This window comes from Echiichthys vipera, assembly GCF_963691815.1.
Source record: "Echiichthys vipera genome assembly, chromosome: 16".
NCBI classification, from domain to species: Eukaryota; Metazoa; Chordata; class Actinopteri; order Perciformes; family Trachinidae; genus Echiichthys; species Echiichthys vipera.
In genome coordinates, this window is record NC_139841.1 from 13433419 (window position 1) to 13459159 (window position 25741).

The window sequence follows — 25741 nt, forward strand, 5'->3', positions numbered from 1 at the left end:
TTTTTTAATGTATTAACTACCTCCCACCCCCCATGCACACACACACACACACACACACACACGTACACACATATATATATATACAGTATATTTTCTTACTCCTTGTAAACAATGTTTAAGTAACAAAGAGCTGAAAAGTCCAAATATATTGTGGCTCATTGATTATATATATATATATATATGTGTGTGTGTGTGTGTGCGTGTGTGTATGTGTGTGTGTGTGTGTGTGTGTGTGTGTGTGAGAGAGAGAGAGAGAGAGAGAGAGGGAGCTGCATGTGTGCATTCGGTTGGTTTATGTGGTAGCCAATATGCAGACACTTTTTATTGTATTGGGGTCATACAGATAACCATTCTTCTTGAATAAGTAATTGAAACAGCATCTGAGGATTGCACTCTTATTACAAAAATCAAAAGTTCAGACAATTTAGTGAGTTACAAAAAAGGAATATAGAAGATGGAGGTAGCCTACAGGGGCGACTAACAGATCATTTCCCTGTCCTTGATCACTTATCTTATCACACATTTGCATGATACAAGCTTCGTCGAAACTCCCCTCTGCCCTCTCCCTGTCTTTGCTGCTGCAGGCGGAGAGGAAACAGCTCCCCGAGTCTGCTGCGCACGGCGCACCACACCTCTCCTGTATGTGGGCACCTGTGACAGGTAAAGCCCCGCCCACTGGCTGGTTTCAGTCAGACTTGTTTTTAAGAGCAGCTGTTGGGGCTGTCAAAACTCAGTCTCCTGTCTGAATTACTACACTTTGGGTGTCAGAGAACAAACATCATCATCAACAACAACAGCAACAGCAGCAGCAGCAGCAGCAATCATGCCGAGGCGATCAGCGCAAGAGTGGATCCGGCTATCCATGCGCACCCCGGGCATCCTGATCTTCGGGATGGTTTTGGCTCCCTGCGGTTGGATCCTGGACCTGACCGCCACTGTGGCCCCGAACTGGAGGACCCTCCACGACCTCCCCGACCTCCCGGCCTCTACCTTCATCCAGCAGGGCATCTGGGACATCTGCAGGGCCACCTCGACCAACACGAGAGAGGAGTGCAGGTTGGAGGACACCACATATTTCAACAACCAGATCATCGAGGTCGCCCAGGGTTTGATGGTGGCCTCCCTCATCGTAACTCTAATCGGGATCGCTGTGGCCATCCCGGGGGTCCGATGCTGGACAGACAGGCCGAACTGGACAGTGGCCGGCCTGGGCGGACTGTTGATCTTCCTCTCCGGCGTCATGACCATCATCCCCATCGCCTGGTACACCCACATCCTCAACGACGTGTCATCGGTGTCCCCTCTCATATCCGTGCGCGTGGGCTACTGCATCATCCTGGGCTACATCGGCGGGATATTTGAAATCCTGGCCGGCTTCGTCATGTTCATCGGGATCTGCCGTTGCTGCGGAGGGAAGAACCGAGGGGAGACGCGAGTCGATGAAGTCGCGGGTAACCGGTTCAGCAACCAGAAGCAGCCGCCGAGACGAGTCGAAGTGCCGAGCCTGAACCGTCCTAGGAGCGGCGCCAGCAGCGTCCCGTACTCGAAGGACTCCCTGGATGAGGATGTGTCCTTCCCTCGGGCCAAGAGCCCCGCAGCCCGGTCAGTCAACACGTCGTACAGCGGCAGACCGTACGATGCAGACCTCTGAGAAGATCACGTCCCACATCTGGGTCTCCATGGAGACAGAAAAACTACAGGAGAGGAAAACGACTTAAAGACGGACATGGCTATTTGCAACAACAACAAAAAAAGTGGGGAATAGGCTATTCTAGGAGGAAGCAACGGTAATTACTCAATGACTTTGTAACATTACAAATCTAACCCACTTTAGTGAAACTGTACCTATCTAATATTGTGTATTGAGTATTGTAGTAATAACATAGGACATACCAATACCATCAAATGGTATTATTTTGAGACCATAAATTAATATTACATTCATATTCCAGAGGAACTAAGAGACCTAACACCTTCATTATTGTGAAATCACTGCTAACTCATTATTTAAAGTATTGACTTTAAACGCCTCTTTAAGTATTACAGTGTTGAAGGCGATACATCTTAGTGTTAAATGGTGTTTGAGTGACAGAGCCGGGGCTGCAGTTTGATGTGGCTATACTAATGAGACTCATTATGGGCTGGTTATGATTGATTTGAACATCATTATGATATATAGGTGTATGTGAAAGGGAAGAATGATGTATTATTGTAACATGGAAAGGAAACAAAAAACAAATGTTTAATACCCTGAAGAAAATAATGATATTGAGGTTGATGTGTTTTACATTCTGAAAATTATGCTGAACTCTCTTTGTAAATGGTCCTCATCTTTAAGGAAGCCTTTGCAAATTGTTTTCTCTGTGCATTGGCTTTTTTGTCGCTATTTCCCCCCTGAATTATGTAAATAATGTTATTCTTATGCACTTTACAATTATGGCCAACCTTGTAGGACAACGGGCCAGAAAAGCATCCTGAGGTGATATTGAATATTGTGCTAATAACCCTGTGCTACAAGTGCTGTTTATTAAATGTGCACTGTGTTTCCTAAAAACAGATGACTGAGTCCTTTTCCTCAACTTAATACAACAAATTTCAAAATGTTACTTCAGGAGTGGTTGCAAAGAACATCAGACACGTTTTAAGATGTGCGGTGGAAGTGGAAATGTGGTTATGATGGCAGTGCAGTGATATTAAATGCTTTGTCAGCAGTTATAAAAGTGCCTCTAGGGCAGAAATGTTCACATTTTAGAGACGCAAAGTAATGTATTCTTAGTCACTGGGATCTGTTATGGCCACTATTCAAACACACGTACAGACAGACAGGCTACATTTTACAGTGATACTTTTTTTTCTTTTTTTCATTGCCTCCCATAAACAGACAATGTTGTGCAACCGGTCTGAGAGGTGGCTTTCTTTCAGCGTCTTGTCTGACAACATTGCGTCTTTTGTTTAAACTGGCTTAACATCCTCAAACAAGGCGCCACTGTGGTCCCTCAATAGCTCCTGTGAATCTTTTGTTATTAAACTGGCCTCCGAGAAATCACATAGGATCTTTTTTGAATGCGCTGAAAGGTTAGTCGCTTTATGCTCGGACTCAATGAGTGCATCAGCTGCTACGGATGTAAAAATGAAGAATGGACGTGAGAAAAAAGTAAAAAGTAGAAATACTGTTGCTGGATACTAGTGTTGAATTAATTTAAGAATAGTACATTACAAGGCCATTCCGATCATGTACTTGCAGTCAGCGTGAATGGAAAACCCTGCTGATTGTGAAATCCAATTGGGAAATGTGGCCTTTACGCAGTGCATGCCCATTTACTATTGTACATCGCTCTTAATGAATCTCTCTCTCATGGTAACAATGACACACCCAAAAAAGTTTTTAAAAAAAGATGTTTGCTTTGTTTTTAAAAGAGGATTTCAAAATGTCTTGCGCTACACCATTGTCCATTTGATTAAAGTTGCCACATAGTGACTCACAAAATGACGGTCAAAGAAAATGGGTGGGGTGAAGATAGATGGTGCCAGCGAGGGTGTGACAAAAGACGCCGATTTTTATTTCTCTTATCTTATTTTTATATCATCCACCTGGGAAGCTTTCTCCTGTCTGTCCACTCATTAAAGCCTACTTTTCAAAAATGTTTATTGCATTTTCATAATTACATTCAATTTCATTTAGTTGACACTTTTTCAAAGCGACTTCCAATAAGTGCATTCCACAATTAGGGTAAAAACCAGAAGAGCAAGTTTTTAAGTAAGTGCGGTAACTTCTTAGCTTTTTTTTTTTTTGAATCATCTTCTTAGCCTAGGTGCAGTCAAAAGAAATGTGTTTTTAGCCTGCGGCAGGAGAAGTAGATTTGCTGCCGTCCGAATGTCGTTTGGGAGCTCGCTCCTCCATTTGTGAGCCAGGACAACAAACTGTTGTGACTTATCGAGTGACTGTATTTCTCTCAGTGAGGGAGCGGCAAGCTGATTTGCCGATCCAGAGCGGAGAGAGCGGGCTGGGGTGTACGGTTTAGTCATGTCCTGGATGTAAGCTGGGCCTGATCCGTTAGTAGCACGATAAGCAAGTGCAAGTGTCTTGAAACGGATGCGAGCAGCTACAGGAAGCCAGTGAAGGGAGCGGAGGAGCGTGTAGTGTGAGAGAACTTAGGTAGGTTGAAGACCAGTCGACCCGCTGCATTCAGGATGAGCTCCAGAGGTCGGATGGCACAGGTAGGGAGACCAGCCAGGAGGGAGTTACACTAGTGAAGGCGTGAGATGACAAGATCCTAGACAAGAACCTGTGCTGCCTTCTGGGCCCTCAGAAGAGGACGTATCCTCCTGATGTTGTGCAACATGTATCTGCACGATCGGATTGTTGCAGCAATGTTGGCGGTAAGGGAGCGTTCGTCGTCAAGTGTCACATAATCTTCCCAAAAAGTTGGGAGACCCACAAGAGATGGGTTTAAAGAATTGCGCAAAGTGATACATCGGCGCTTGAAATAGCCTGACTTAATTTCAAGTCGCCCATTGGTCAAACTCCTAAAATGCTGGATCATACATTTCCTAAAATGGAACCGACAGCACCGATACATTAAGCACTCCCTGCTTTCTAAATGCCTGCATGGCCCAGTTTGTAAAGAAGACTTTTAGCTCAAAAGTGAGGTCTCGAAACCCAAACCAAAATACCTCTATTGACATCAGCATCAGGGTTGTTCTATTAGACTTTAGAAAGCTTCTCCACAGCAACGGTAAACATGATACAACTCTTTTCGCAGGCAGATATTAATCCCCATCACTATTGAACTATATGTAATCAATGCAGTTTCCCTTTAATACCATTTAAAATACTACAGTTTATTTTTCTCCTCCTGTAAAATCAGCATGCAAAAGGCACACATTGATTGGGAAACATGGTGTTGACGCAGTATGACCCTCATTAGTCAGAGCAGATCCTTCCTGTTCCTTGTTGTAACTGATACATATTTTCTCTGATTACAATCATTGTCAGCTAGTCCATCTGCATGACTGCAGATCAGTCAGTTTCTGTTCCTGCTGAGTTTACTAAACACTGGAGCTGATACTATCCTGTCACTGGATCCCACAAAGAGGCTAAACAGGCAGCAGTGCATGTTTGGCACAACACACACGCACACACACACATATAACATGGATAAGATAAAAAAAACGTATTAACTACTAGTCAAATATCAAAGTAACTTTAAGGGCCCATGTTATGCTCATTTTACTTGTATTTTGTATTTCTACTATATAACATATTTGAATGTAGCCTGGAAATCCAGACCCACATCTATCCAGACGTAGGCAAAGACAGATAGACTTCCCAACTCATAGATCATCACCAAGCATGCATTTCAAAATACTGATGCATGCAATTGGATAGCACTAGGACCGACGACCACCAATCAGAGCAGTGAACAAGATGTCGTATCTGGAGCAATACGAGTCAATGGCGGAGTTTAGCCATTTCACAATACCAAGTTCGGACTAGTGGGCTTAGTAGTTAAGCTCACACTCTTAATCCACACTCCAGGGGACCAGAGAACGCAGTACAGCCCCTAATGTGAAATGCATTCTGGGATACCTGGCTGTCTGAAGTCCACACAAGTCACCTCCGATGAATCCTTGACAAAACTAGCAGAGCAAGTCACATTGGGGCATTTGGACTGTACTTGCCGAGATGCAGACTATTAAATTGGAGCAGTACTTGGGCTGCGTCTGATGACGTTTCACAAGTCCACCAGAACACAAAAACACCTTTATGTTTCTATCATGACTTTGACGGCGCAAACCGTCGTCATCGGTTACGCCCGCCTATAACAGATAGTATGACTTGATTGGCCCATTGGCTATTACGATAGTAACTACTTGAGCGCTAGTTAAAGCCCAAATTACAAAAAAATAACTTATTGAGTTGAAATCATTTGCTGACAGCCCCCCCCAGTTCAAAAATCTCATCTGCGCCCCTGGTTTAAATGCTTTAATGCTCAAAAAACACACTTTGTGAGTGTTCACCCTCTGTGAGAAATACCGTCACAGTCATACATATTTTATCTTATACATTTTATCTAAATTAAACTTATCTGATTTAATTTTCCGTGAATTTTATTTTAACTGTATTCTTACATTTACTTCATATATATTTAACTAAGAGTTTATTGTTTATTTTATATTGTATTTTTCATACCTCCCTTGTGTTTTTGTAAGCAGCTGGAAACTCAATTTCCTTTGGGAGTCATCCCAAAGTGATCAATAAAGTCCCCGTCCCAAAAATATCAGTCATCTTTAGTTGGTCAGCGTTTCTGGGGATTCTGCATCTGAATGACTGTAGCAGCACCCAAAAAGGGCTGCGTGCAGCTCTCTGTGGGTTTTGATTTCACAGTATATATTTAGCAATTTGAGCTGCTAAAGGCATGGAAATTTCCCCTTTTAAATATGGGACCATTAATATGATTAGACTATTAAATAGCTTTCACTTCTATTTTTTTTTTTACAAGCTAGCTGTCCGATTGAAGATTAACACTGGACAAGTTAGCTGACTCAGCTTGTTGGGGATGTGTACATTTTATTTGAAAGCTTGTGAACATACAACACAATCCATACATAATCAAAAGTGTATATGCAGTAAAGGTATCGTAGCTGTGAATTAAATACAGTTGTTTGTGTGTGCGAACTGACTGACTGACAGTGAGTGACTTTAGAATTAAAATGTTTAGATGCCAATCCATACGAATAGACAACCTTGACAATTCCAGGGCATGATACACAAAATGGTTTCTCCACAGATCAGATTGTTTCACATTTGCAAAGCTGAACAGAGCTAATATGCTACATCAGCAATAGCAATAGTAGCACTGACCTGCAGTAATCAGAATAACAAACGTGAGAAAAACAAACACTTGAAGTTATTTATAAAGAATAATCAAGCCGAAAGACAATAATAAATCTGGCTCTTGTTTTGAGCAGCGCTGTGCCAAACATTTATGACAGGAGAGGAATTTTAAAATGAAGAAAAACAGGATACGGGAAGGTGTGGACACTTTTTAGTTTCGGGTTATTGACAGAGTTCATTCAGTACTTTGTTTTCTCTGGGTCAGTAAGCTGCAAGGTCACATTTTTGTTTCAGGACAAGGGGTGGTCACCTGTCACTTTTAGGTGCCAGATTAGACTCAAGATTGCTGTATTTTTGGGTAGTACAGTTGAAAATTAACAGTGTAATAAAATTATAAAAAAGGCATAGATTGGGTTGTAAATTAAGGACTTGAACGTAAAACTTTTTTGTCACTTTTTCAAATAAAAGGAGGCATATCCCGTATTTAACGTGTTCTCATGAACAGGTCCGTAGCAAATATTACGAAAAGTAATGCAGAGAAATTCGTACGTAAAAGACAGAAGTCAAAATACGACAAACAGGAAGTGCAACAACGCACAAAAAACAACATTATGTGATCAAATTTAGCCAACAAAAGATGACAGTTGGGTGATTTCAGAGAAGAAACCCATCAAGATCCATTACTTACACAGAAAGGAAAGACAAAACGTTTCGCTACTTACAGACTTTTCATTTATGTACTGTAGATAAATGCACACTCTCAGTGTGCACAATACATTTACACACAGACACACACACACACACCTGGGCACACGTTTTTTATTCCACACCCTCATAAATGTGTGACTAAAGTGCGTTTGCGCATGATAAGAAAAGCATCAAAATATGTTCCATCACAAAATCAATGCTCACAAAAAGAGTTCAGTAATTCAGTCAGAAGTTTACAAAAGAGACATAAAAAAAAGCATTGGTTATTTTCCTGAGAGTAACTGGATTATTGAGGACCCATTAAAGATTTGACCGTGTGTGAAATGGATTGCCACAGAAAACCCTTTTGGTTTTCAACACCTGTGTGAAGTCTTCTCTGTAGCAGCTACGTCTGCTTTCTCTGTATTTATAGGAAGTCGTTTATGTGAACATTTGCATCGTTTCACTACATGTAGAGAGTGTTACGACACAATCAGTTCATCTATGGAAACAAGCTTAATTTGTACACATCAAGAAAGTAGGTTTTGATTAGGAGTACAGACAGATCCTCACATTTCTCACTGTGCATTGAAATGGTGAACAACTTGATCATTTCAAAATATCTTGCAGAGTGACTTCAGTCAGGGTGGAGAGCCAAAAATGATGCCCACCACAACAACATGGATCTACTACTGAGATTGGTGGCCACAAGTTCTGTTGAAGCGTTTGCATATAGCCACAATAAATCATCAAAATCCTATAAATAAAACTATGAATGTTAAAGAGAACAAAATATGAAAAAAACTGGTGATAGACAAAGAGCCCTATACAGGAAATCTAAAACATTGTCATTTCCCTAATAAGCAAATAATGGTCGTGACAATACCTCATTCAAAAACTGATGTTTTTCATATGATTTATTTCCTATGGAAAAAAATCCTTTTTTCAATGTTTGAAAATGTATCCCTCAATGTATATATGCTGTTGTAGAATGGAAAAACAGCACATATTTCTTTAGACTAAATGCCCTATACCCCCCTTATAAAATACAGTGTTATAGTACATAAGTCTGTAAACATACTTGTATTTCTAACTGAACAGCTTGAAAGCTCCGTCATATATATATATATATAATTGATATGCATGCTTTGCTTTCTGTCCACAGTAAATCGTGTGTTTGGGGATAAACTTCGTCAAATGATATACGAAAAACATAATTACTGAAGTGAAGTTGTGTCACTATTAATCACACAGTTAATCAGTTCACTATTTGAGTCTCTGGGATGCTGCAGCATCAGTCGTAGAGGAGCAGCCACAAGTCAGCCATCAATAACGGTAGATCTGATTTCCTCTTTTTTTTCTACAAAATTCTGCGTGCTGCAGAAGAATGCTGGTGCATGGCCGCAATTTCACGGTTGACCTGCACAAGAATGGGAGAGTAATTATTTATAATTATTCATGGGAGTTTCACATTTAGATACAGATATAAGGTGTCAGCCATCTGTCATTTAAAGGTAATATTTCACCACTAGTAGCGCTATGGAGCATTGTTTTTAAGTGTGGGCCCATGCAGTGTTTTTTTCATAGACTGCACAAAACATGGACATCATCTCCGTGACATCACCCATTAGTTTTGTTGTGAAACTCAATGTGGGTGGCTCCGGCCGGTAGCTCCTGACTCCACCTAACTCCAGGCTTATCCAAAAATAGGCCAATAGGCGGAGTGTGGGTGGAGCTGAAGCGAGCTGAATGAAGCCTCCAGTCTATGGCAGACACTCTATGGGGATTGACTCATTTTTGGAGCCAGTCTAAAGTCGCCATTCAAGGAACTGCAGTTGCTGGTACTTCATTTTTCAGCCCTGGAGGTTGCCTCTTGTTTCTTTTATTTAGTATGGTACATGCGGAGGGCAAGAAAGAGATATTTAGTGGTGGTGACACCATCAAATGTAGCAATGTGCAAATAAAGGCAGTGAAGAAGAAGAAGACTGTTAGAAGGGAAACATGGGTGTAAACATTAAACGTTAAATCCCTTTGCAAACTTGTTATGAGGGAAAGAAATGCATCATTGTTTGTTAGACCTCAAGGTTCCACTCGATGCGTTTGGTGAGAAACACTATTTGTTAACAAGAGAACTGTACAGGGCACCTTTAAGCATAGTTCCACAGGTTACTTTGTTTTGAGGTAATTTATTTTTTAAGCAGTCCTTTTCCTTCAAAAGAAAATAAATATTAAATTAAATTAGGACACCTTTATACACTTTATATTTTAGACTTCAGAAAGATATCTATACTCCAATTTGATTCTAAAGTAATAATGCACAAAAAACCAAATGTCTATGGAGACTTTCCTGGGCAAAAAGTCCTGTCTTTAACCCATTCATCCACCACGACCTCTTGTAGGTCTACTTTCTGGTAGAAAGCCCAGGAGGCAAATTTCTCCCATGTGCAATCAAAGACAGCTTGCATAAAGACGTTGCAAACGTTTTGGAATTATTTGCCTTCTTAATTCATGTTTGCACAAAGCTGCTGAATGCACACTGCCTTCATGAACATTAGCAAAATAGCTGAATATGCGCGTTCATGGTAACAACATAAGTCGACATTGCTAGAGGACTGCTGAGGATGTCCGCACAACTTTCACTATCTAACTATTTTTGAACCACAACAAGTTGTTTTGATTGAACATTCAAACAGCGGTCATTCAACATGTCATGTCAGTGTTTGCTGTGTTTTGGACGTGGAGTGGACGTCAGAGTGAGGCCGTCTGATCACAACCATTTCACGATAAATACATTGTCAATCATGTATGAGTGATTGACAATGTATGAGTGATTAACAGTGTGAGTGCGCCCTGAATGTCTTATTTAAAAAAAACTAGGATAGCTCTACATTAAGGTCAATACATTTTGGTTTGTAAGAGAGGTTCTGACTGGACCATTATTGGATGTGGAAACAGCAACGCCATCTGGCCGTCCACCTCACATCCATGTTGCAGTTTTTGGCGTCCGATCGGGACCGTTTTTGGCCAGGGACACAATCTCACCGTCTGACCAATGTTCACTGGGGTTGTGATGTATATCTGCCAGATGTTTCCTGTTGACAATAGAAAAAAACACACTTTGTGAACATTTTCTCCTCTTATGTTGATTGAATTTGTGTTGTGCCAACAGATGAATGGACACAATAAAGGCTCTCCAATAGACATTTGAAACATTCACTTTAGGCAGTTTTAAAAAGCTTCCTTTTCATAATTTTCAGTTACATGATGAAACTCATGAGGGACGACACTTTAATAGTTTAAACAAAATCCTTCTTTTCAGTGACCAATCTTCGCGAAACTGGATTTTACAGGTTGATTGCTGCTCATTCTTATTATCCTATTACTATTCTTCTCTTCATGTTAACAAACCAGGTTCCTGTCTGCAAGAGGATTGAGTGATACGAGGAATAATTCATTTATTTATTATCTTTTGGGACATTGCACCATGAGAGGATCAATCTCATGTCTTACTGGAGGCTACATCCACACACATCCGTCTACACAAACATTTTAACGCTGAATTGCATTTATTTGCTTGGACCAATGACATGGTGAAACTGTTACTTAAAATGACAAGAGTAAAAGGAGGTAAATGTGTCGTTGCAAAGCAAATACAGAGACATATTAGAGTGGAACCAGGAGCATTATCCATTGCTAGACAAAGCCATGGCAAAGGGAAAGGAAAGGAAAGGAGTACCCACACAAGAAAGACGAAATCATAAAAGGTACGTATGGGCTAGCAATAATCTTGTGACTAGACACATGTCTGCACCATCATTTATGCATATCTAAACTAAATCATGGTCAGCAGCGCTTCCACACATCTGTCTTAGGGGTTCAGAAACGGTAGAGTAGTGTGGAAGTTTTGCATAAAGCATAGCAAAGGTTTTGCTTTTTTTAAACGCATTAGAGTGGAAGTAGCCTTAAAGTTATAATCCGTAAGATTTTTTATCCAGTTAACTGTCTATTAAGTTACTATCTACCAGAGAGTGAGTTAAAACAATGTTGATTGATTATGCTTCTATTTGCTGCTTAGCCCGGAAATATATATTTAGTCTATGGCGACATTCCTGCGCATAATTCATATGCAGCGCTCTATTTGTGACGCTTTTTACGTCGGTCAGCAGCAGCAGTTGGTCTGCCAAGGTGGAGTTCACTTGTAATTGGAAATCGGGGACTTCCAACTTCTGAGTCAGGTAAGGGCAGAAGTGTAATAGGAACGTACGTGTGTGTGTGTGTGTGTGTGTGTGTGTGTGTGTGTATTAATCTAAGAGGGTAACATGGGGGACGGACTTGAAGTAGCGAGGGAAATGCATGTCAATAAAGTTTACAAAAGAGCAAAAAAGAAAGTTTACAAAAGAGCACACATGTCTCCTGTTTGGATATTTATATAATGCCTGAGTACGGCATGATTCAAGGCGCGCTCTAATGTGTCTGTCCGGCGCAGCTCCATTTCGCTACATAGTTAGCTTGGCTTAGATTGGATGGAAATTAGCCGGACTCTGTCCAGTGCTGTCAAATATACAGATTTTTTGGCTAAAATTAATTCTTACTTCAGTTCACCTTCAAACAAATAGTACACAGCATGTTATTTAGAGAACTTTAGAGGTTGTTGTGCAAATTTCCACTTCACAGCCATGCTCACTGTTTCCCTGTGCGTCCCATCTTAAGCTAGGCTAACCCTTCCCTGACCTTGGTCATTACTATGTCTGGGGTCATTCCTCTGGGGTCTACATAGGCCTATTTGCTGGGGAATTCGGCACTGATTGTGAAAAAAAACAGACCAGGGAACATAATACCCTTTCTGTGAAAAAGGTCAGCTGTTCCACAGTCACATACAAAGCGGGAAAATAGGACCCGGGGAACATAGGTACACCCCCAACCCCCATCCAGCTACGTTTTTAGTGCAAAGACACGACTGATGTCAATTGTTCTTATCTCAATTTTAAAACGAAAGCAAAAAAGCATTTTCCCTCCAAAAAGTGGTTCTTTCCTCAAGTAAAACAAACGGAGAAGCTTTTAACTGAAAGACCCCGCTGAGATATTCCCTTACCTGTTCCTCTTCTTTTGCACCTGCCTCATCTTTGCGAAGATAAAAGCCACGATCAGCACCCCGGCGATGACGGCCAACACACTCAGGGTCAGCGGTACACTTAATGCCCCGTTGACAGTGTCCTCGCAGAATTCGCCCCGGTAGCCCAGCTCACAGCTGCACACGAGACCGGTGCCGCCACCCGGAGGAGCCACGCAGGAACCGTGGTCGTTGCACTGAGTCTCTCCACAGGTTGGCAGACTGTGGTCGATGCCTCTCGGTTGGGGAGGAGGGAAAGGGGTGGACATCATGGAGGATGAGGTGAAAGAAATACAGGGAGGGAACACTGGCCTGTTAAGCGAGGGAGTGATAAATGGAAGGTCACACCCTAAAACACAATGGAGAGACATGACAAATGGATGTCCTGAGGTCAGTCAAACATGTTTCCAGGTATATACTCCTTTAAGACTGTTCAACTAAGTGGTGGCTAACAGAAATTCTGTTACAAACCAGTGATCTGATTCATTGACTTAACAAAGCAGTATTTACTTCTGAACCAAATATCACTGATTCTTCTTGCGTGCAATTTATTCGCAGTTTCAGGACTTTTCCCCCTGCCAACTTTAATTTGGTGCGATCCACATTTCATGCCGTTTGTTGGCTGTAGTAATTATGTTGAGATTAATCAGTACAGCGTGACATTCTAAGACTCATGCTGCCTTCAGGTCCCTGACAGAAATGTTGGAATTGCACACTTTGTACACGACAGAGAATGTGGTGAACATAAATGACAGAGGGCGTGTAGATTTACTAGGATCCTTAGTTGATGAGATGTTCTCATTGGCGAGCATGAAGGTATCATGTGATTTGAAATTAAAATGGATAACATTCAAATCAAAGGTTTTTAATATATCAAAATCAAAGTTCTGCCCTATGTATGCCATATGTAAAGCTTTGCCCTTATGAAACATTTATATTCAGTACCACAACGTTTGTCTGTTTTTATATCTCTAAATCAACTACAAAAGAACAAGATATCATCAGTAAATAGCACGGCCTCTTAACTATTTCCACAGCTCCCATTGTTTGGAACTGTGAGCTGTGGCGTCTCGCCCTCAAGACATATTTCACTTTTAAATCATCATACAAATGACCCAATATGCCTAACTACAGGCAGTGTGGACACTGGACTCTTTATGACAAAATGTGAAGTTATTCTTTCCATGTGAGAAACAAAAGGAAGCACTCCTCCTAGCAACTCCTCATCATTAACAACATTAGGTGTACAGGGACAAGACACCCAGAGGAACACTCAGTCAGCCTGAACCAGGGCTACTGTTTTGATCAACTCATAGCTCTACTTAAAGAAACATCAACCTTGTCCTAAGGACTAAATAAATTCCATGTTAAAGGAAGCAAAAAACCGAGTAGGATAAAGTACCTATGACAAAGTCGTACTTCACACACAATACAAAAATGAACCACGAACACAATGTAAATGCATTCTGAGCCCCACTAGACGGACTTATATGGGAAAAGTCCCTTCTGAGATTTAAAAGACAAGACTAACCATTATCCGAAGCTATACAGCGTGGCAGGATAACGGATAAAAAAGGTGACGTGGTGAAGTTTTTTTTAATTCCCAAGCATCTTGTCATTCAGGTTTCTCCAACAACACAGCAAGATTGTATTGATCCCCTGTTTTTTGAGGGGCGGTCATATAGTGAAATAGCACAATATATCAAAATATGACAAAACATCTACTCACAGAAGCGAAGAATGCAGATGTAGCGTCTAAAAAATGCAAGCTGTGGGTTTATGTTTATTGTTGGCTCCTCCAGGTCTCTGTGTGAGCTAAAAGTTCTGGGTCTGAAGTTCCTCTTTCAGTGAGGGAGTCTGCAACAAAAGGAAGGAGGGAAGAGGAAGAAAGACGAGACCTGTGAATACCTGCCTCTTTTTTCCCCATAAACACACACACCTCCTCCCTCTGCCTTATCTTTAAAGGGGTTGAGTCACATACACACTCTTGCTCACATCAAATATCCTGGATATTGATGTAGCAACTTTGAATTTCATAACAATGCAAACTAATCGTATGGCTTCAGTCAATCGGTGACTCACGCTGACTCACAACACTCAACAATATTTCATGAACTAAACATGTAAGATGCCAAATAACAGGTATAAAAAAAAGGTTACAAAAAATGTTTGTATGAAATGCGTCAAAATGTTAAGTATGGCGACAATTTGGTCATTTCAAACACAACACTTCCTGAGAATTGGATGCTGAATAACGTAAACAACACACACGTTCACACGCAGACATTCTCTCTCTCTTTCACCCACACACACACACATTCTATCTCGCTCACAAGCACACACAAGCACTCACAGACACACACATTCTCTCTCGCTCACAAACACACACATGCACTCATAGACACACACATTCTCTCTCGCTCTCTCTCTCTCTCACACACACACACACACACACACACCCCTAAGGGCTATTATACTAAATTACAGTGGGAGTGTTTGCCAGACGAGCGGGGGAAGGAAGGAGGCAAGTTAGAACATGACAAGCTGGCAAGCCTTAACAAGACTGATGTCAGTGTAACATGCAGCACTTCACATATCTGTGAACCTGTGAAAGGCAAACAACAATACTTTTCTAGAAAGATCTGTCGTTCGGTCCAACAATTACTGGATGGATCGCCATGACATTTTGCACAGGCATTCCTGGTCCACAGAGGAGAAACCCTCCATTACTAAATTGGAAATGCCCTTGACTTTCCCTCTAGCGCCACCAGTGGGTTGACATTTTTAGCTTTTAATGAAATGTCTTAGCAACTAGCTGATGGACTGCCATGAAATTTGGTACAGGCATTCATGATTCCCAGATGATGAAACCTAAGCTCCTTTCACACATGCGCCGCAAACCGGTAATTATCTAGATACCCGACCTGCCAGATCCTTCTTACAAATTCAATTCAATTCAAGAAACTTTATTCATTCCCGGGGGGCAATTCAGTTCACAAAAGAGGGTAGGAAAGGGGAGATAACAAGAGGAGAGGATAAAAAAAGGCAGCTCACAGGAGCAGTGTGGGATTGAGTAAAAAAAACCTCAGCATATAAGCACATATAAGCACACTTCCCAACAAAAAAACTCAAAACGGTTTGCACTAGGGGATAGGGAGAAGGTGGGGCGAGGTGGTCCAACATAGACAGGCAGCCAGCCGCAACGCAGCCGTCTTCAGCGCATATGCTGACCCCACATGGCGCACTGGCCGATGAAAGTTGCGGAGGCGTGGGGTGGGGAAGGGTAGTGTGTAATGTGCATGTATATATGTGTCAATGGGTGTGCGTGTGATCATAGGCCTGAAGAGTTGGCCCGTCCAGTCTCCTAGTCAGTGTCTCAGTTCACAGAATATCATTGCGATAACACAGCAAGTTGCCGTGGAGATGTCCTTGATCGGGTTCTAGGCAGAGTCAACGGTCAAAAGGTGTCCATGAAGGAAGGGAGAAAAGTATGCGAGCGTCACACAGCAGCAATCTCAAGAGGAGTAGCAAGATGTTGGAGATCTTCTACCAGTTATTTGTTGCCAGCGCCATTTTCTTTGTGTGTTGGGGCAGCAGCATCAGAGCCAGTGACACCAACAGACTTGATAAAATCATCAAGAAGGCTGGCTCTGTACTCTCAGGCTGGAGTCTTTTGAGTCCGTGGTGGAGAGGAGAACGCTGAACAAACTGTGATCCATCATAGACAATGATCAGCACCCTCTCCATCACACAGTGGTCAGACAGTGGAGCACCTTCCGACACAGGCTGCTCCAGCTCTGCTGTTGAAGGGACAGATACAGGAAATCTTTCCTGCCACATGCCATCACACTGTACAATAACAGCTTAACTTTTCAGAACAAAAAGTTTGCACCTCAGTTTATTATATGTTTACATTTGCACTACAATTAGTCTGCTTATTTATACATTTGTTTTTAAGTATATAGCAGCAATATAAAAATGTATATTTATATAACTGCTTTGATGTGTGTGATGCTGCTGTTACACTGCAATCTCCCAGCTTGGGATCAATAAAGTATTTCTATTATAGTCTAAACCGGTTGACCAATTCTAGGATTTTAATGTTGGAGATTAGTTCGGAGAGAGGCTCCCAAAGGATGAGCCAAGACAGGAGGGGCAAAGTATGTGTAATGTCCGACTTAGCCAACGTGTGAATAAAGCAGGTAATTGTCAGCACGTTGCTGATGTTTAAATCATGCTCTACCGCAACACCAAAAGCAAACAAACATCCAAGGGTAAAGAATATGGGAGATTTATACGAAGACAATGAAAATGTCTAACTGGAGGGACAAAGAAATTTGGGAGTTTCTGTTGGTAAGGGAGGATGCCATAATCACCAGACAAATTCAAGGAACAGCAAGACTTCGGTTGTTTATGACCAAATTACAAACGGGCTCCATGACTGCAATGTCCCTAATCCTTCCCTCCTTCACTCTACCCAGGCACCACCCCTCGCCTAAACCAAACAGAGCATTACTTTACAATGTGCTGTTGGGTGCTACATGTGAGAACAATGTCTATTGTTTATCTTAGATGACTTGGGCAATTCTCTGACTTTGCCAGGGCGACATCAGATCAAGATTTCAGTTTGTTTAATACTTTGGTTTATAATATAATACTAGAAAAAATAACATTTCAACAACCATTTTATTTTTCAACGACTGTAACTCCTTTTGTGGACATCAATAATTGGAGGCTAAACAGACAATGAATGATAATATAGTAAAACAGTTTTAATAATATAAAACCAAGCCCCCACCACAGCACCTTTCTGGTTGATCCAGTAAGGAAGTGACATAAACTGCAGTTCTCAGAGTGTCCAGTAGGGGTAGTTTGCACAATAGAGCAATTTCTCATTGACTCCCATGTTAAATAGGCCGTTTTCACAGCATAATTAAACCTGTTTAAGGCCTGGTACAAAAAAAAACATTCTAGTCTGTATGTTTAGGTCATATCTCAATGACAACACTTAGGAGCTTGAATTTTTTTGTAACAGGCTAGTTTTTATTTTATTGGAGGTTAAAGTTAATGACTAAATAGGGGCGAGGACTCTTGAGTGACAGCTAGCCGCTGGCCCTCACTCCTCTGAGGTATACCTCAGCCAGATGAATTAACTCCCTCCCCCCCAACGTCGCATCAATGCCCTTTTTTGGTAAGAGGAAATGAGGGGGAGTCAAAGTCTGACACGATGGCAATATCTGTAGGTGAGGACGATTGGATCAAGTTGAAAGAACGGACCTCTATGCTATGTCCATTATTTATAGTCCATGCATAAAACATGTCTTTATAGGAAATAGAAATGCTGATAAACCCTTCCCATTAAAAAGGTCCAATATTTCTACTAGATCATGTTTAAATGCTTTAATGTTGAAAAACATTTTTTTATTGTACTGTCTGAGTATACCTTTATTCACCCTCTGTCTAAAGTGCTCAGTTTTAGTGCCTATCACTTTAAGCACCTGCTTTATAATGATAAAAAAATCTCTCTTTCTCTAACCCTAAAAACAAGACAAATGTCCTTATATCTGGGTACAACAAACCATGTGTTCAATAGTCTGTATACTGCTTGTTACATGCTTAATAGTGGGACTTAAAGTAAAGTATTAGATTAGTATTATAATTAATGGATTACTGTAAAAATGATTACCATTAAATACATACAGTAGGGTTACAATGATCATGAAAACACCTCCCATGAAGTTTGAATCACATGAATCATTGGAAGTTGAAGTTTTGATTTACCAAGAATATGGTGAGATGAGTGACTGTATGACAGAGAAGAAAGAAGAGAAGGGCATGTCGGCCAAACCATGAAAACAAAGACACTATCAGGGTACCGGCAAGCAAAGGAAACCTTCATTTATATTGCATTTCACATTATTGCAGATATTTCTGCATCAACAGGGGAGTTCACTCCAGGCAGAAGTTGCAAATAGATTTAACAATACACTATAGATGTGTGGATGTTTGCTTTCTCAGGCTCTGATGTGAGGCGGAGTCTCACACACACACACACACACACACACACACACACACACACACACACACACACACACACACACACACACACACACACACACACACACACACACACACACACACACACACACACACACACACACACACACACACACACACACACACACACACACACACACACACACACACACACACACACACACACACACACACACACACACACACACACACACACACACACACACACACACACACACACACACACACACACACACACACACACACAATACAGTATAGATGGAAAGTGAGTATCAGTAAGGTAAAGGCTGAATGAATTGTACCTCTGGACTTGTTCAAAAGCTGTAAAAACACACACGCACAAGTTTGGCTGATATACAGGGGGAAGTACAAAAACAAAGGCATCTTTCATGTCAAATATGTTTCTCTGGAACAAAGAATGGGGGAAAAAAGGAACCATAATGTCACAAGGAAGCATTTGATCAAAATTGGTGTCACGTTGCAAAAGGGCTACAGACTAACACAGACCGCTGCGACATTTTGGCAGCACACCACCTGAAAGGAGAGCCCTTAGGACAGGGGTAGGCAATTGCGGTCCTGCAGAGCCACTGTCCTGCATGTTTTAGGTTTCTCCCTACCCTGACACACCTGAGTCTAACAATAATCAAACTGTGACAAGCATCAGCTGCTTGATAACGGGCAAATCATTAGAATCAGGTGTGTTAGAGCAGAGAGAAACCTAAAACATGCAGGACAGTGGCTCTCCAGGACCGGAATTGCCTAGCCCTGCCTTAGGATGATGACCTGTAAAGGTGTTTGTAGGATATTGATTTCAATGGCCAATGTTGATATTTAAGAAGTAGGGAGGCCGATATGTTGTTACCAGCTGCGAAGGAGATACATGGTATCATTTTCATCGTGTGAGTGTGTGCGAGTAACAGTGAGATATGAAAAATGTGATCCTGGAGATACCTGCTGTAGTGTGAACTCCCACAGATAAGAGGCAGTTTTGAGGGCTTTGCCAGATGTTTATGTTTTTGTCTGTGGGCAGATTTTGTCACTGCGATAGTGTCACAACTGTGCAAGATAGTCACGAAGCATTACAAGCGTAGTAAAATGAAAATGGGCGTGCTCTGACCAAGGATGCTGGAAGTAGGGGAGGGCCCACTCGATTTGGCATAACTGGTGATCACTAGTGTGTGCTTTTGCAAGAGGTCCCTAGTTTTTTTTTTTGCATCTGATAAAATCTAATCATCTAATAGTAAATTATAATTATATAATTTAATAATCTTTGTTAGTTGTAAGCTATACATTGCAGGATATTTTAGAAAATTCAAAGGCCATTGTTGTGTGGATGCCGCCTAAAAAGCTTCACTTACACTTGCTAACACTTGCTAACTGTGCCAAAACCATCCCAAACAGTTTTCGTAAGCTAGTTTAGCTGGTCCAAGGCTTTATATCGTTAATATTCTCACCTCATTTGCATTTTCTCTCTGCAATACCAGAATCAGTCCAATTATATTAATATAAGAATTAATTTCTCTCAGGTAACATTTCATATCCAGCATTGGTTTCCCGCTAACTTGGAGCGCTAACTGTTCTACAGCAGCCGCACTGATAAGGCTGCACACCGGCATATTTTGCCTCAAGAACGCAGACATCGGCCAAAACCAATCAACCTCAAGTGCATTATTCTGTGGCCATAAGCAGTCTCCCACTTATCACACACTTAACAGCAAGCAGAAAAACACATGGGCATTAGCTGACGAGCACAGTTATGACACCAGTGAAACAATGTCACAGCAGTAGCAGAAACTAATTGAGATAAAGAATAAAACTGTTGGAATGTTGAAGGCGAACGCTGACAAACTTACAAATTACCAATATATCGTAATAAAATCAGTTCGTTTTTGAAAGTTTGAGAGTTTGCTTGTTTTAATCTCTCCAACAGTGAGAACAGATGGTGACGAGAGATGAACCAAAAGTCCCTTTTATTGCACTAAAAGACAGACAAATCAGCGTGTTTAAATTGTGCACCACAGAAATGCATCCTCAGACATTACTCGTGTTGTTCGAAGCCTTCAGATTTGAGCTTCAGGGACTTTAATGCTAGCGGGGGGTTCTTCACATCGACTGGGGACTCCAGCTCCTGGGAAAAGAAAATAGTCCTTTAATTAATACATTCATGAAGGCATCTCATACTTTAAAATGCAATGTTAAAATGCTGAAAATGTACTTAAAATAAATGGTAAATGGACTTTTACTTATACAGCGCCTTCCTAGTCATCTGACCACTGAGTGCACTTTTTATACTACTTGTCACATTCACCCATTCAGAGAAACATTCATACGCTGATGGCTGAGGCGACCTGCCCATCATCCAAGAAGGACACTTCAGAGGAGCCACAGCAGTTTTTTTCAACATGAAAAAAGGTGTAGAAATCATTACTTAATCACGCGCAAAAAAACCTGACACTTACTCTGGAGTGTTAAATTCATAAAAAGTTGCATTAAGATGAGGTAAGTTGTTATAATTAGTATAATGTACAATACATCTTGATAATCCTGCATTGACAGGGGAATAATCTAGAATACCATTGTTTTGCATTTATTTTTTGCAGGTTTTGAGCCAACTTTAAAAAGACATTTGGAAGGAAATATAGAAAGTTTGAGCTAAGATTATTTTGTCTACTACTTCCGGGCTACTTCCAAAATACAAATCAAGGGATACAATTTTTTTTTTTTTTTTAAATCACAATTTAAGTAATGTGAATATACAGATAAGCAAAGAGATGGTTAATATTATTAATGTGTCATTTGTTTATTACCTCAGAGTCTGAATGGTACTGTTCAAATGGCATGACCATGTTTGTCATCAGATTTTCTTTCTCTACTGATCTGCTTCTGATGGACGCCCAGGCTCTCCTGTTGAAACAAGAGTTAAAAAGCCACATTTGAGTCAGTTGCCTATCAGTGAGCTGCTTGAGCAGAAATGCACAACAATGTGGCTGGATGCATTTCTGCCCACCACCCATTTTTTAAAGTGAATCCCCTGAGGCCAGGGTGCAAAGGTCAGTACCTTTTAGCAAAGATAAAAGCAGCGGCCAACATTCCACCAATGAGGCAGAGGACACCCAGGATCACAGCCACGCGGTTTCTTCTGGTTTCTGCCTCTTCACAGGACTCTCCCTTGTAACCAGCTGCACACTGGCAGCGGGTGACTTTGCCTTCTTTGACGCAGTTGCCGTGACCGTTGCAGTGTTGGAGATCGCAAGATGCAGAGTCTTTTTTAACTGAAAGAACAGAGTTCTTTTGGGCGTTGGGGTGAGGCGAGGAGGACGACTGGGGAGGACGGCCATCACTGGATTTTGTCCCAAAAGACGCAGAGTTTGTGTAAGGACCTAAAGAGAAAGTCATATTGTATCATAATCACTGCTATTACTTGGCATTTTTTTTAAATTCTGATAAAAATGTTGCAGCAAAAAATCAGCTAAAAACTTATTACTAAACACTTTTAGTAACCTCCTGCTCGACAACCAGTGGAGATTCCAGGAAGTTACTGTGCCTGGCTAAGAGTTATCGTGCACATGACATCCTGTTACAACACAAATGGTTGTTTTTACACATTGGTTTTTGTACTGATTAAAACAAGCATATAACCTTTTATTGGGAAACTTTAGAGGTGCTTGTAGGTGGATTTAGTTTAGCTAGCTGTTGGACTTAACTACAGTGTAGCTTCTAAAATGTGAACCATTCCTTTAAATTGATCTCATAGGCAAGATAGTTCTACACTACAAAAACCTTCCCGACTTAGTTTCTTGCGATTTGGAAATGTAAGTACCTTATATGCCCCCACCCCCATTCCTGAGTTATTGCACACAAGTTCAATATTGTTGCATCCAACTTATGCACAGACCAAACAAATCCTTTAAAATTCAAGGACCCAATAGGGCATAATTTGAGTTTTGGTTCAAGATTAATTACTGTAACACAGAATTTTTATGACGACAACTAAAGTAGCAAGCTCACCGACCACACATAAAAGCCTCTCTGTCTTTTTAAATTGTTAACACTTCACTATTGCTGTGTTACAATAATGGCAGACTTTGTTGTCTTCTCTAACACAGCACAGAAAAACAATAAATAACCTGTTTACTAATAAATCTGAAGTCAAGCGCTTTCAAGGTCTATGTTCTGTCAAGGCCTTTAATTTTTTCCCCTCAAATTCACAAACTTCCAAAGTTTCCAAGGACCCATGGGAACCATGCACAATATAATTACTAACATCAGTCATCATTTCATGCATTGTTTTGGGCGGGATTGGAATTGCTGTTGATAAAAGTAAACAAACCTCAGGCTTCAAGAAAAAGGATGTTGCGTGGCATTTGAATGTTACATTTAGTCCTGAGTTTAACAAAACCGATTTTGTAACTTACTGAGGTGAATGAAAATCAACATGACTGAATAAAATGGGATTTTTATAATATTACCTCTCACTACCATGGCAGCCGTTTCTTTTAGAGAATTGGATAATTAAAAGATTAGGATGAAAACTCACAGTCCTGTTCATCCGACTCGTCTGGACAGTCCACATGTCCGTCACAGAACTTGCTGCTGCTGATGCACTTGCTGCCGTCAAAGCAGGATTCTCTCCCAGTGGGGCAGTCGGGGAGCGGGCCGCAGGAAGCGGTATCGGTTTGGTAGAAGCCCCGGCCACATTTACATGTATGGCCTCCGGGATAGGGCAGGCACAGATGAACACATCCACCGTTGTTGTTGGAGCAGCTGTTAGTTCCTGGAGGTAATGGGAACATAAAAACAAATTAAGTAACATAAAAACTTCAATCCACTGTTGCAGGGAGGAAAATCAAAGTGATAGCTTTTCCACACATAAAATAAAGAATGAACAAATTAACTAGATAAACAACATTTAAGGTATAATCTAAAGTGTCGGGAAGAAACTTCAAATTATCTTGATTTATCATTAATGAATTATCCATTGGATTTGAGTAAATCACTTGTATTACTAAGTCATTTCACAGGCCTTAAAGTGTCAACAGCATAAGTTTTTATAGGATCCTCAATAACTTCCACTACGGTTGCTAGTCTTCAGGGAGTTAATAAATGTTGACACATCTGTTAATCTGTCCTGGGGTCCGTTTCACAGAGCAGGTTCAACAAACTCAGAGTAGATCAACTCAGAGTTCAGGGTTAGACTCAGAGATAGGAAACTGAGTTTTCGGTTCCAGAACAGCTGATTTGACTTAGTTTGATCAACTCGGAGTAGTTTGACCTGGAGTTAAGCGCGTGCACCACAAGTATAAAAAACAGCATCAATGGAGCCCTGATTCGACGAGGAACCTTGGCAACGGGGAAGAGGAGGGCTACGCTACAACTGGAAATGGAAATATTAATGCGCTCATACGGAGAGTTTGTGCAGGTTTACACCGCTGCTGCAGCAAAAGAGAGGGAGACGGTGTGGGAGAACATTGCGGCTCGGGTCAGTGCGTAAGTTTAAATGTAGTCCTTTGCAATCACAGGGGAAACTGCTTGAGTGGTAGTCTATTAGTTTATTTCATTTAGGTGCATTCCCACGGGAGAGAAGCGCACTTGGCAGCAGTTTAAGATGAAAGATAAAAACATTGTTCAAACAGGTAAAACCTCAGCACAATCTCATGGTGACGCCTCATTTTGAGCATGTTTTACATTGTAAAGTAAATATTAGCGTAAGTGGCTGTTTTATATGTTGTATAAAAAAACTCCCATTTGCAGTGCAGTAATGCTGCACCTTCATCCACGGGATCATTATCAAAAGGACATGCCATGGTAGTGAAAATACTCACCACCTAATATAACTTCTAATGTAGGCCTACTGACTGATTTTTGCAATGATTTTCTCAGAAATCAGACGGAACTATGGCAGAACTATACTACGCCAAAACTGGCCAGCTGACTGAATGAATGGTCCCGACCAGGTTAGGTTCAGAGAGCATGTTACCATGGTAACTGACCGAGAATTTAAGTTACCTCTCTGTGAAACAGGCTAGAGTTACCCCTCTTTCTCTGGTTTGAGTTACCTCCCTTTGTGAAACGGAAAACTCAGAGTTTCCCTCATTTCAGGGTTAACAGACTCAGAGTTTTCACTAAACCTGCTTTGTGAAACGGACCCCTGCCCTGTGTTGTGGGGAAATAGGCCTCCTTGTGTTTAAATAGGGTTGCTTGTATCATGAGAATAAATAAAGTGCACACAAGATCATTCAATCGACTCCTCCCATGTCAGTCAATGGCTTCATACACAAATCAGGGCCTCCTGGCTGTGTATAATTATATGATCTGCTTTGGCACAATAAGTACACTCTGTGCTAGACTGAGAAAAATGTGAGACGGGGTGTGTTGACGTTTGTGTATCTATAGTTGGGCTTCTAGATGTGTGCCAATTAATACCCATGTCTTTCACATATGCAGACTGCGTTCACAAAGAGCTTAAATATTTATAGTCAATGATTCACAGTATTGATATGTTTCACATGTCTACAGTATGGCTTCAATTATAGTTTTAGCAGAAACTGTAATGCGGAATTTGATAACAGACTTTAATCTTGCACTATAGCATACAAGGGTGCGTTTTGTTAGGTTACAATACGATTGGCCTCCTCCTGTAGAACAGTTGGCTGTGTATCTTAGAGTCGGATGCTGCTTTATTGGTTATTAAGTATATTAATGTTAGTTATTAGTCATCACCAAAAACACCTGTATTTCTGCATACGTATGTTTAGACAAATCAAGAGAATATGCAAGAGTGAGTGTCATTACACACGCATAGTGGGATCTCCCACAGCTTGCCAAGCCCTGTCTCTCTGCAGGTATCATGTCACGGCCATCTATTCACCTATTCAGCTCTTAACTGCGCCTAAGCGAGTCTTTTCATTCTGTCCTGAATGACCGATTACACACTTTTTCATGTGTCCGGCATTCAGACACAGAAGCAAAAGTTGAGGTGAAAATACAAGTGAGCAGATGGAGTATTTCCTGAAATATGACTAGAAAACTGGTTTGGCGTGCTTCTGTTT

The 25741-nt window shown here is 41.1% G+C and overlaps 2 protein-coding genes across 6 annotated transcripts; one reads left to right on the forward strand and one right to left on the reverse strand.

The window, feature by feature from the left end:
- Positions 1 to 751: 751 nt before the first annotated feature.
- On the forward strand, positions 752 to 2554 carry LOC310958639 (claudin-23-like). Its single transcript, XM_083929669.1, has one exon. The coding sequence runs from the start codon at positions 824 to 826 to the stop codon at positions 1649 to 1651; it is 828 nt and encodes a 275-aa protein (XP_083785795.1). The 5' UTR covers positions 752 to 823; the 3' UTR covers positions 1652 to 2554.
- A 4006-nt stretch (positions 2555 to 6560) lies between these two features.
- On the reverse strand, positions 6561 to 14494 carry LOC310959033 (uncharacterized protein). Of its 5 annotated transcripts, none has more exons than XM_083930231.1 (4): positions 14365 to 14493; positions 12618 to 12984; positions 10568 to 10617; positions 6561 to 8945 (listed from the first exon to the last, which is right to left on the reverse strand). In XM_083930231.1, exons 2-4 carry the CDS (start codon positions 12905 to 12907, stop codon positions 8935 to 8937), a joined length of 351 nt encoding a protein of 116 aa, XP_083786357.1. In that variant the 5' UTR covers positions 12908 to 12984; positions 14365 to 14493; the 3' UTR covers positions 6561 to 8934. The 5 variants fall into 5 exon arrangements, with proteins under 5 accessions (XP_083786357.1, XP_083786356.1, XP_083786355.1 ...); XM_083930230.1 differs by having other exon boundaries at positions 10502 to 10617; XM_083930229.1 differs by having other exon boundaries at positions 10460 to 10617.
- Positions 14495 to 25741: the final 11247 nt, after the last annotated feature.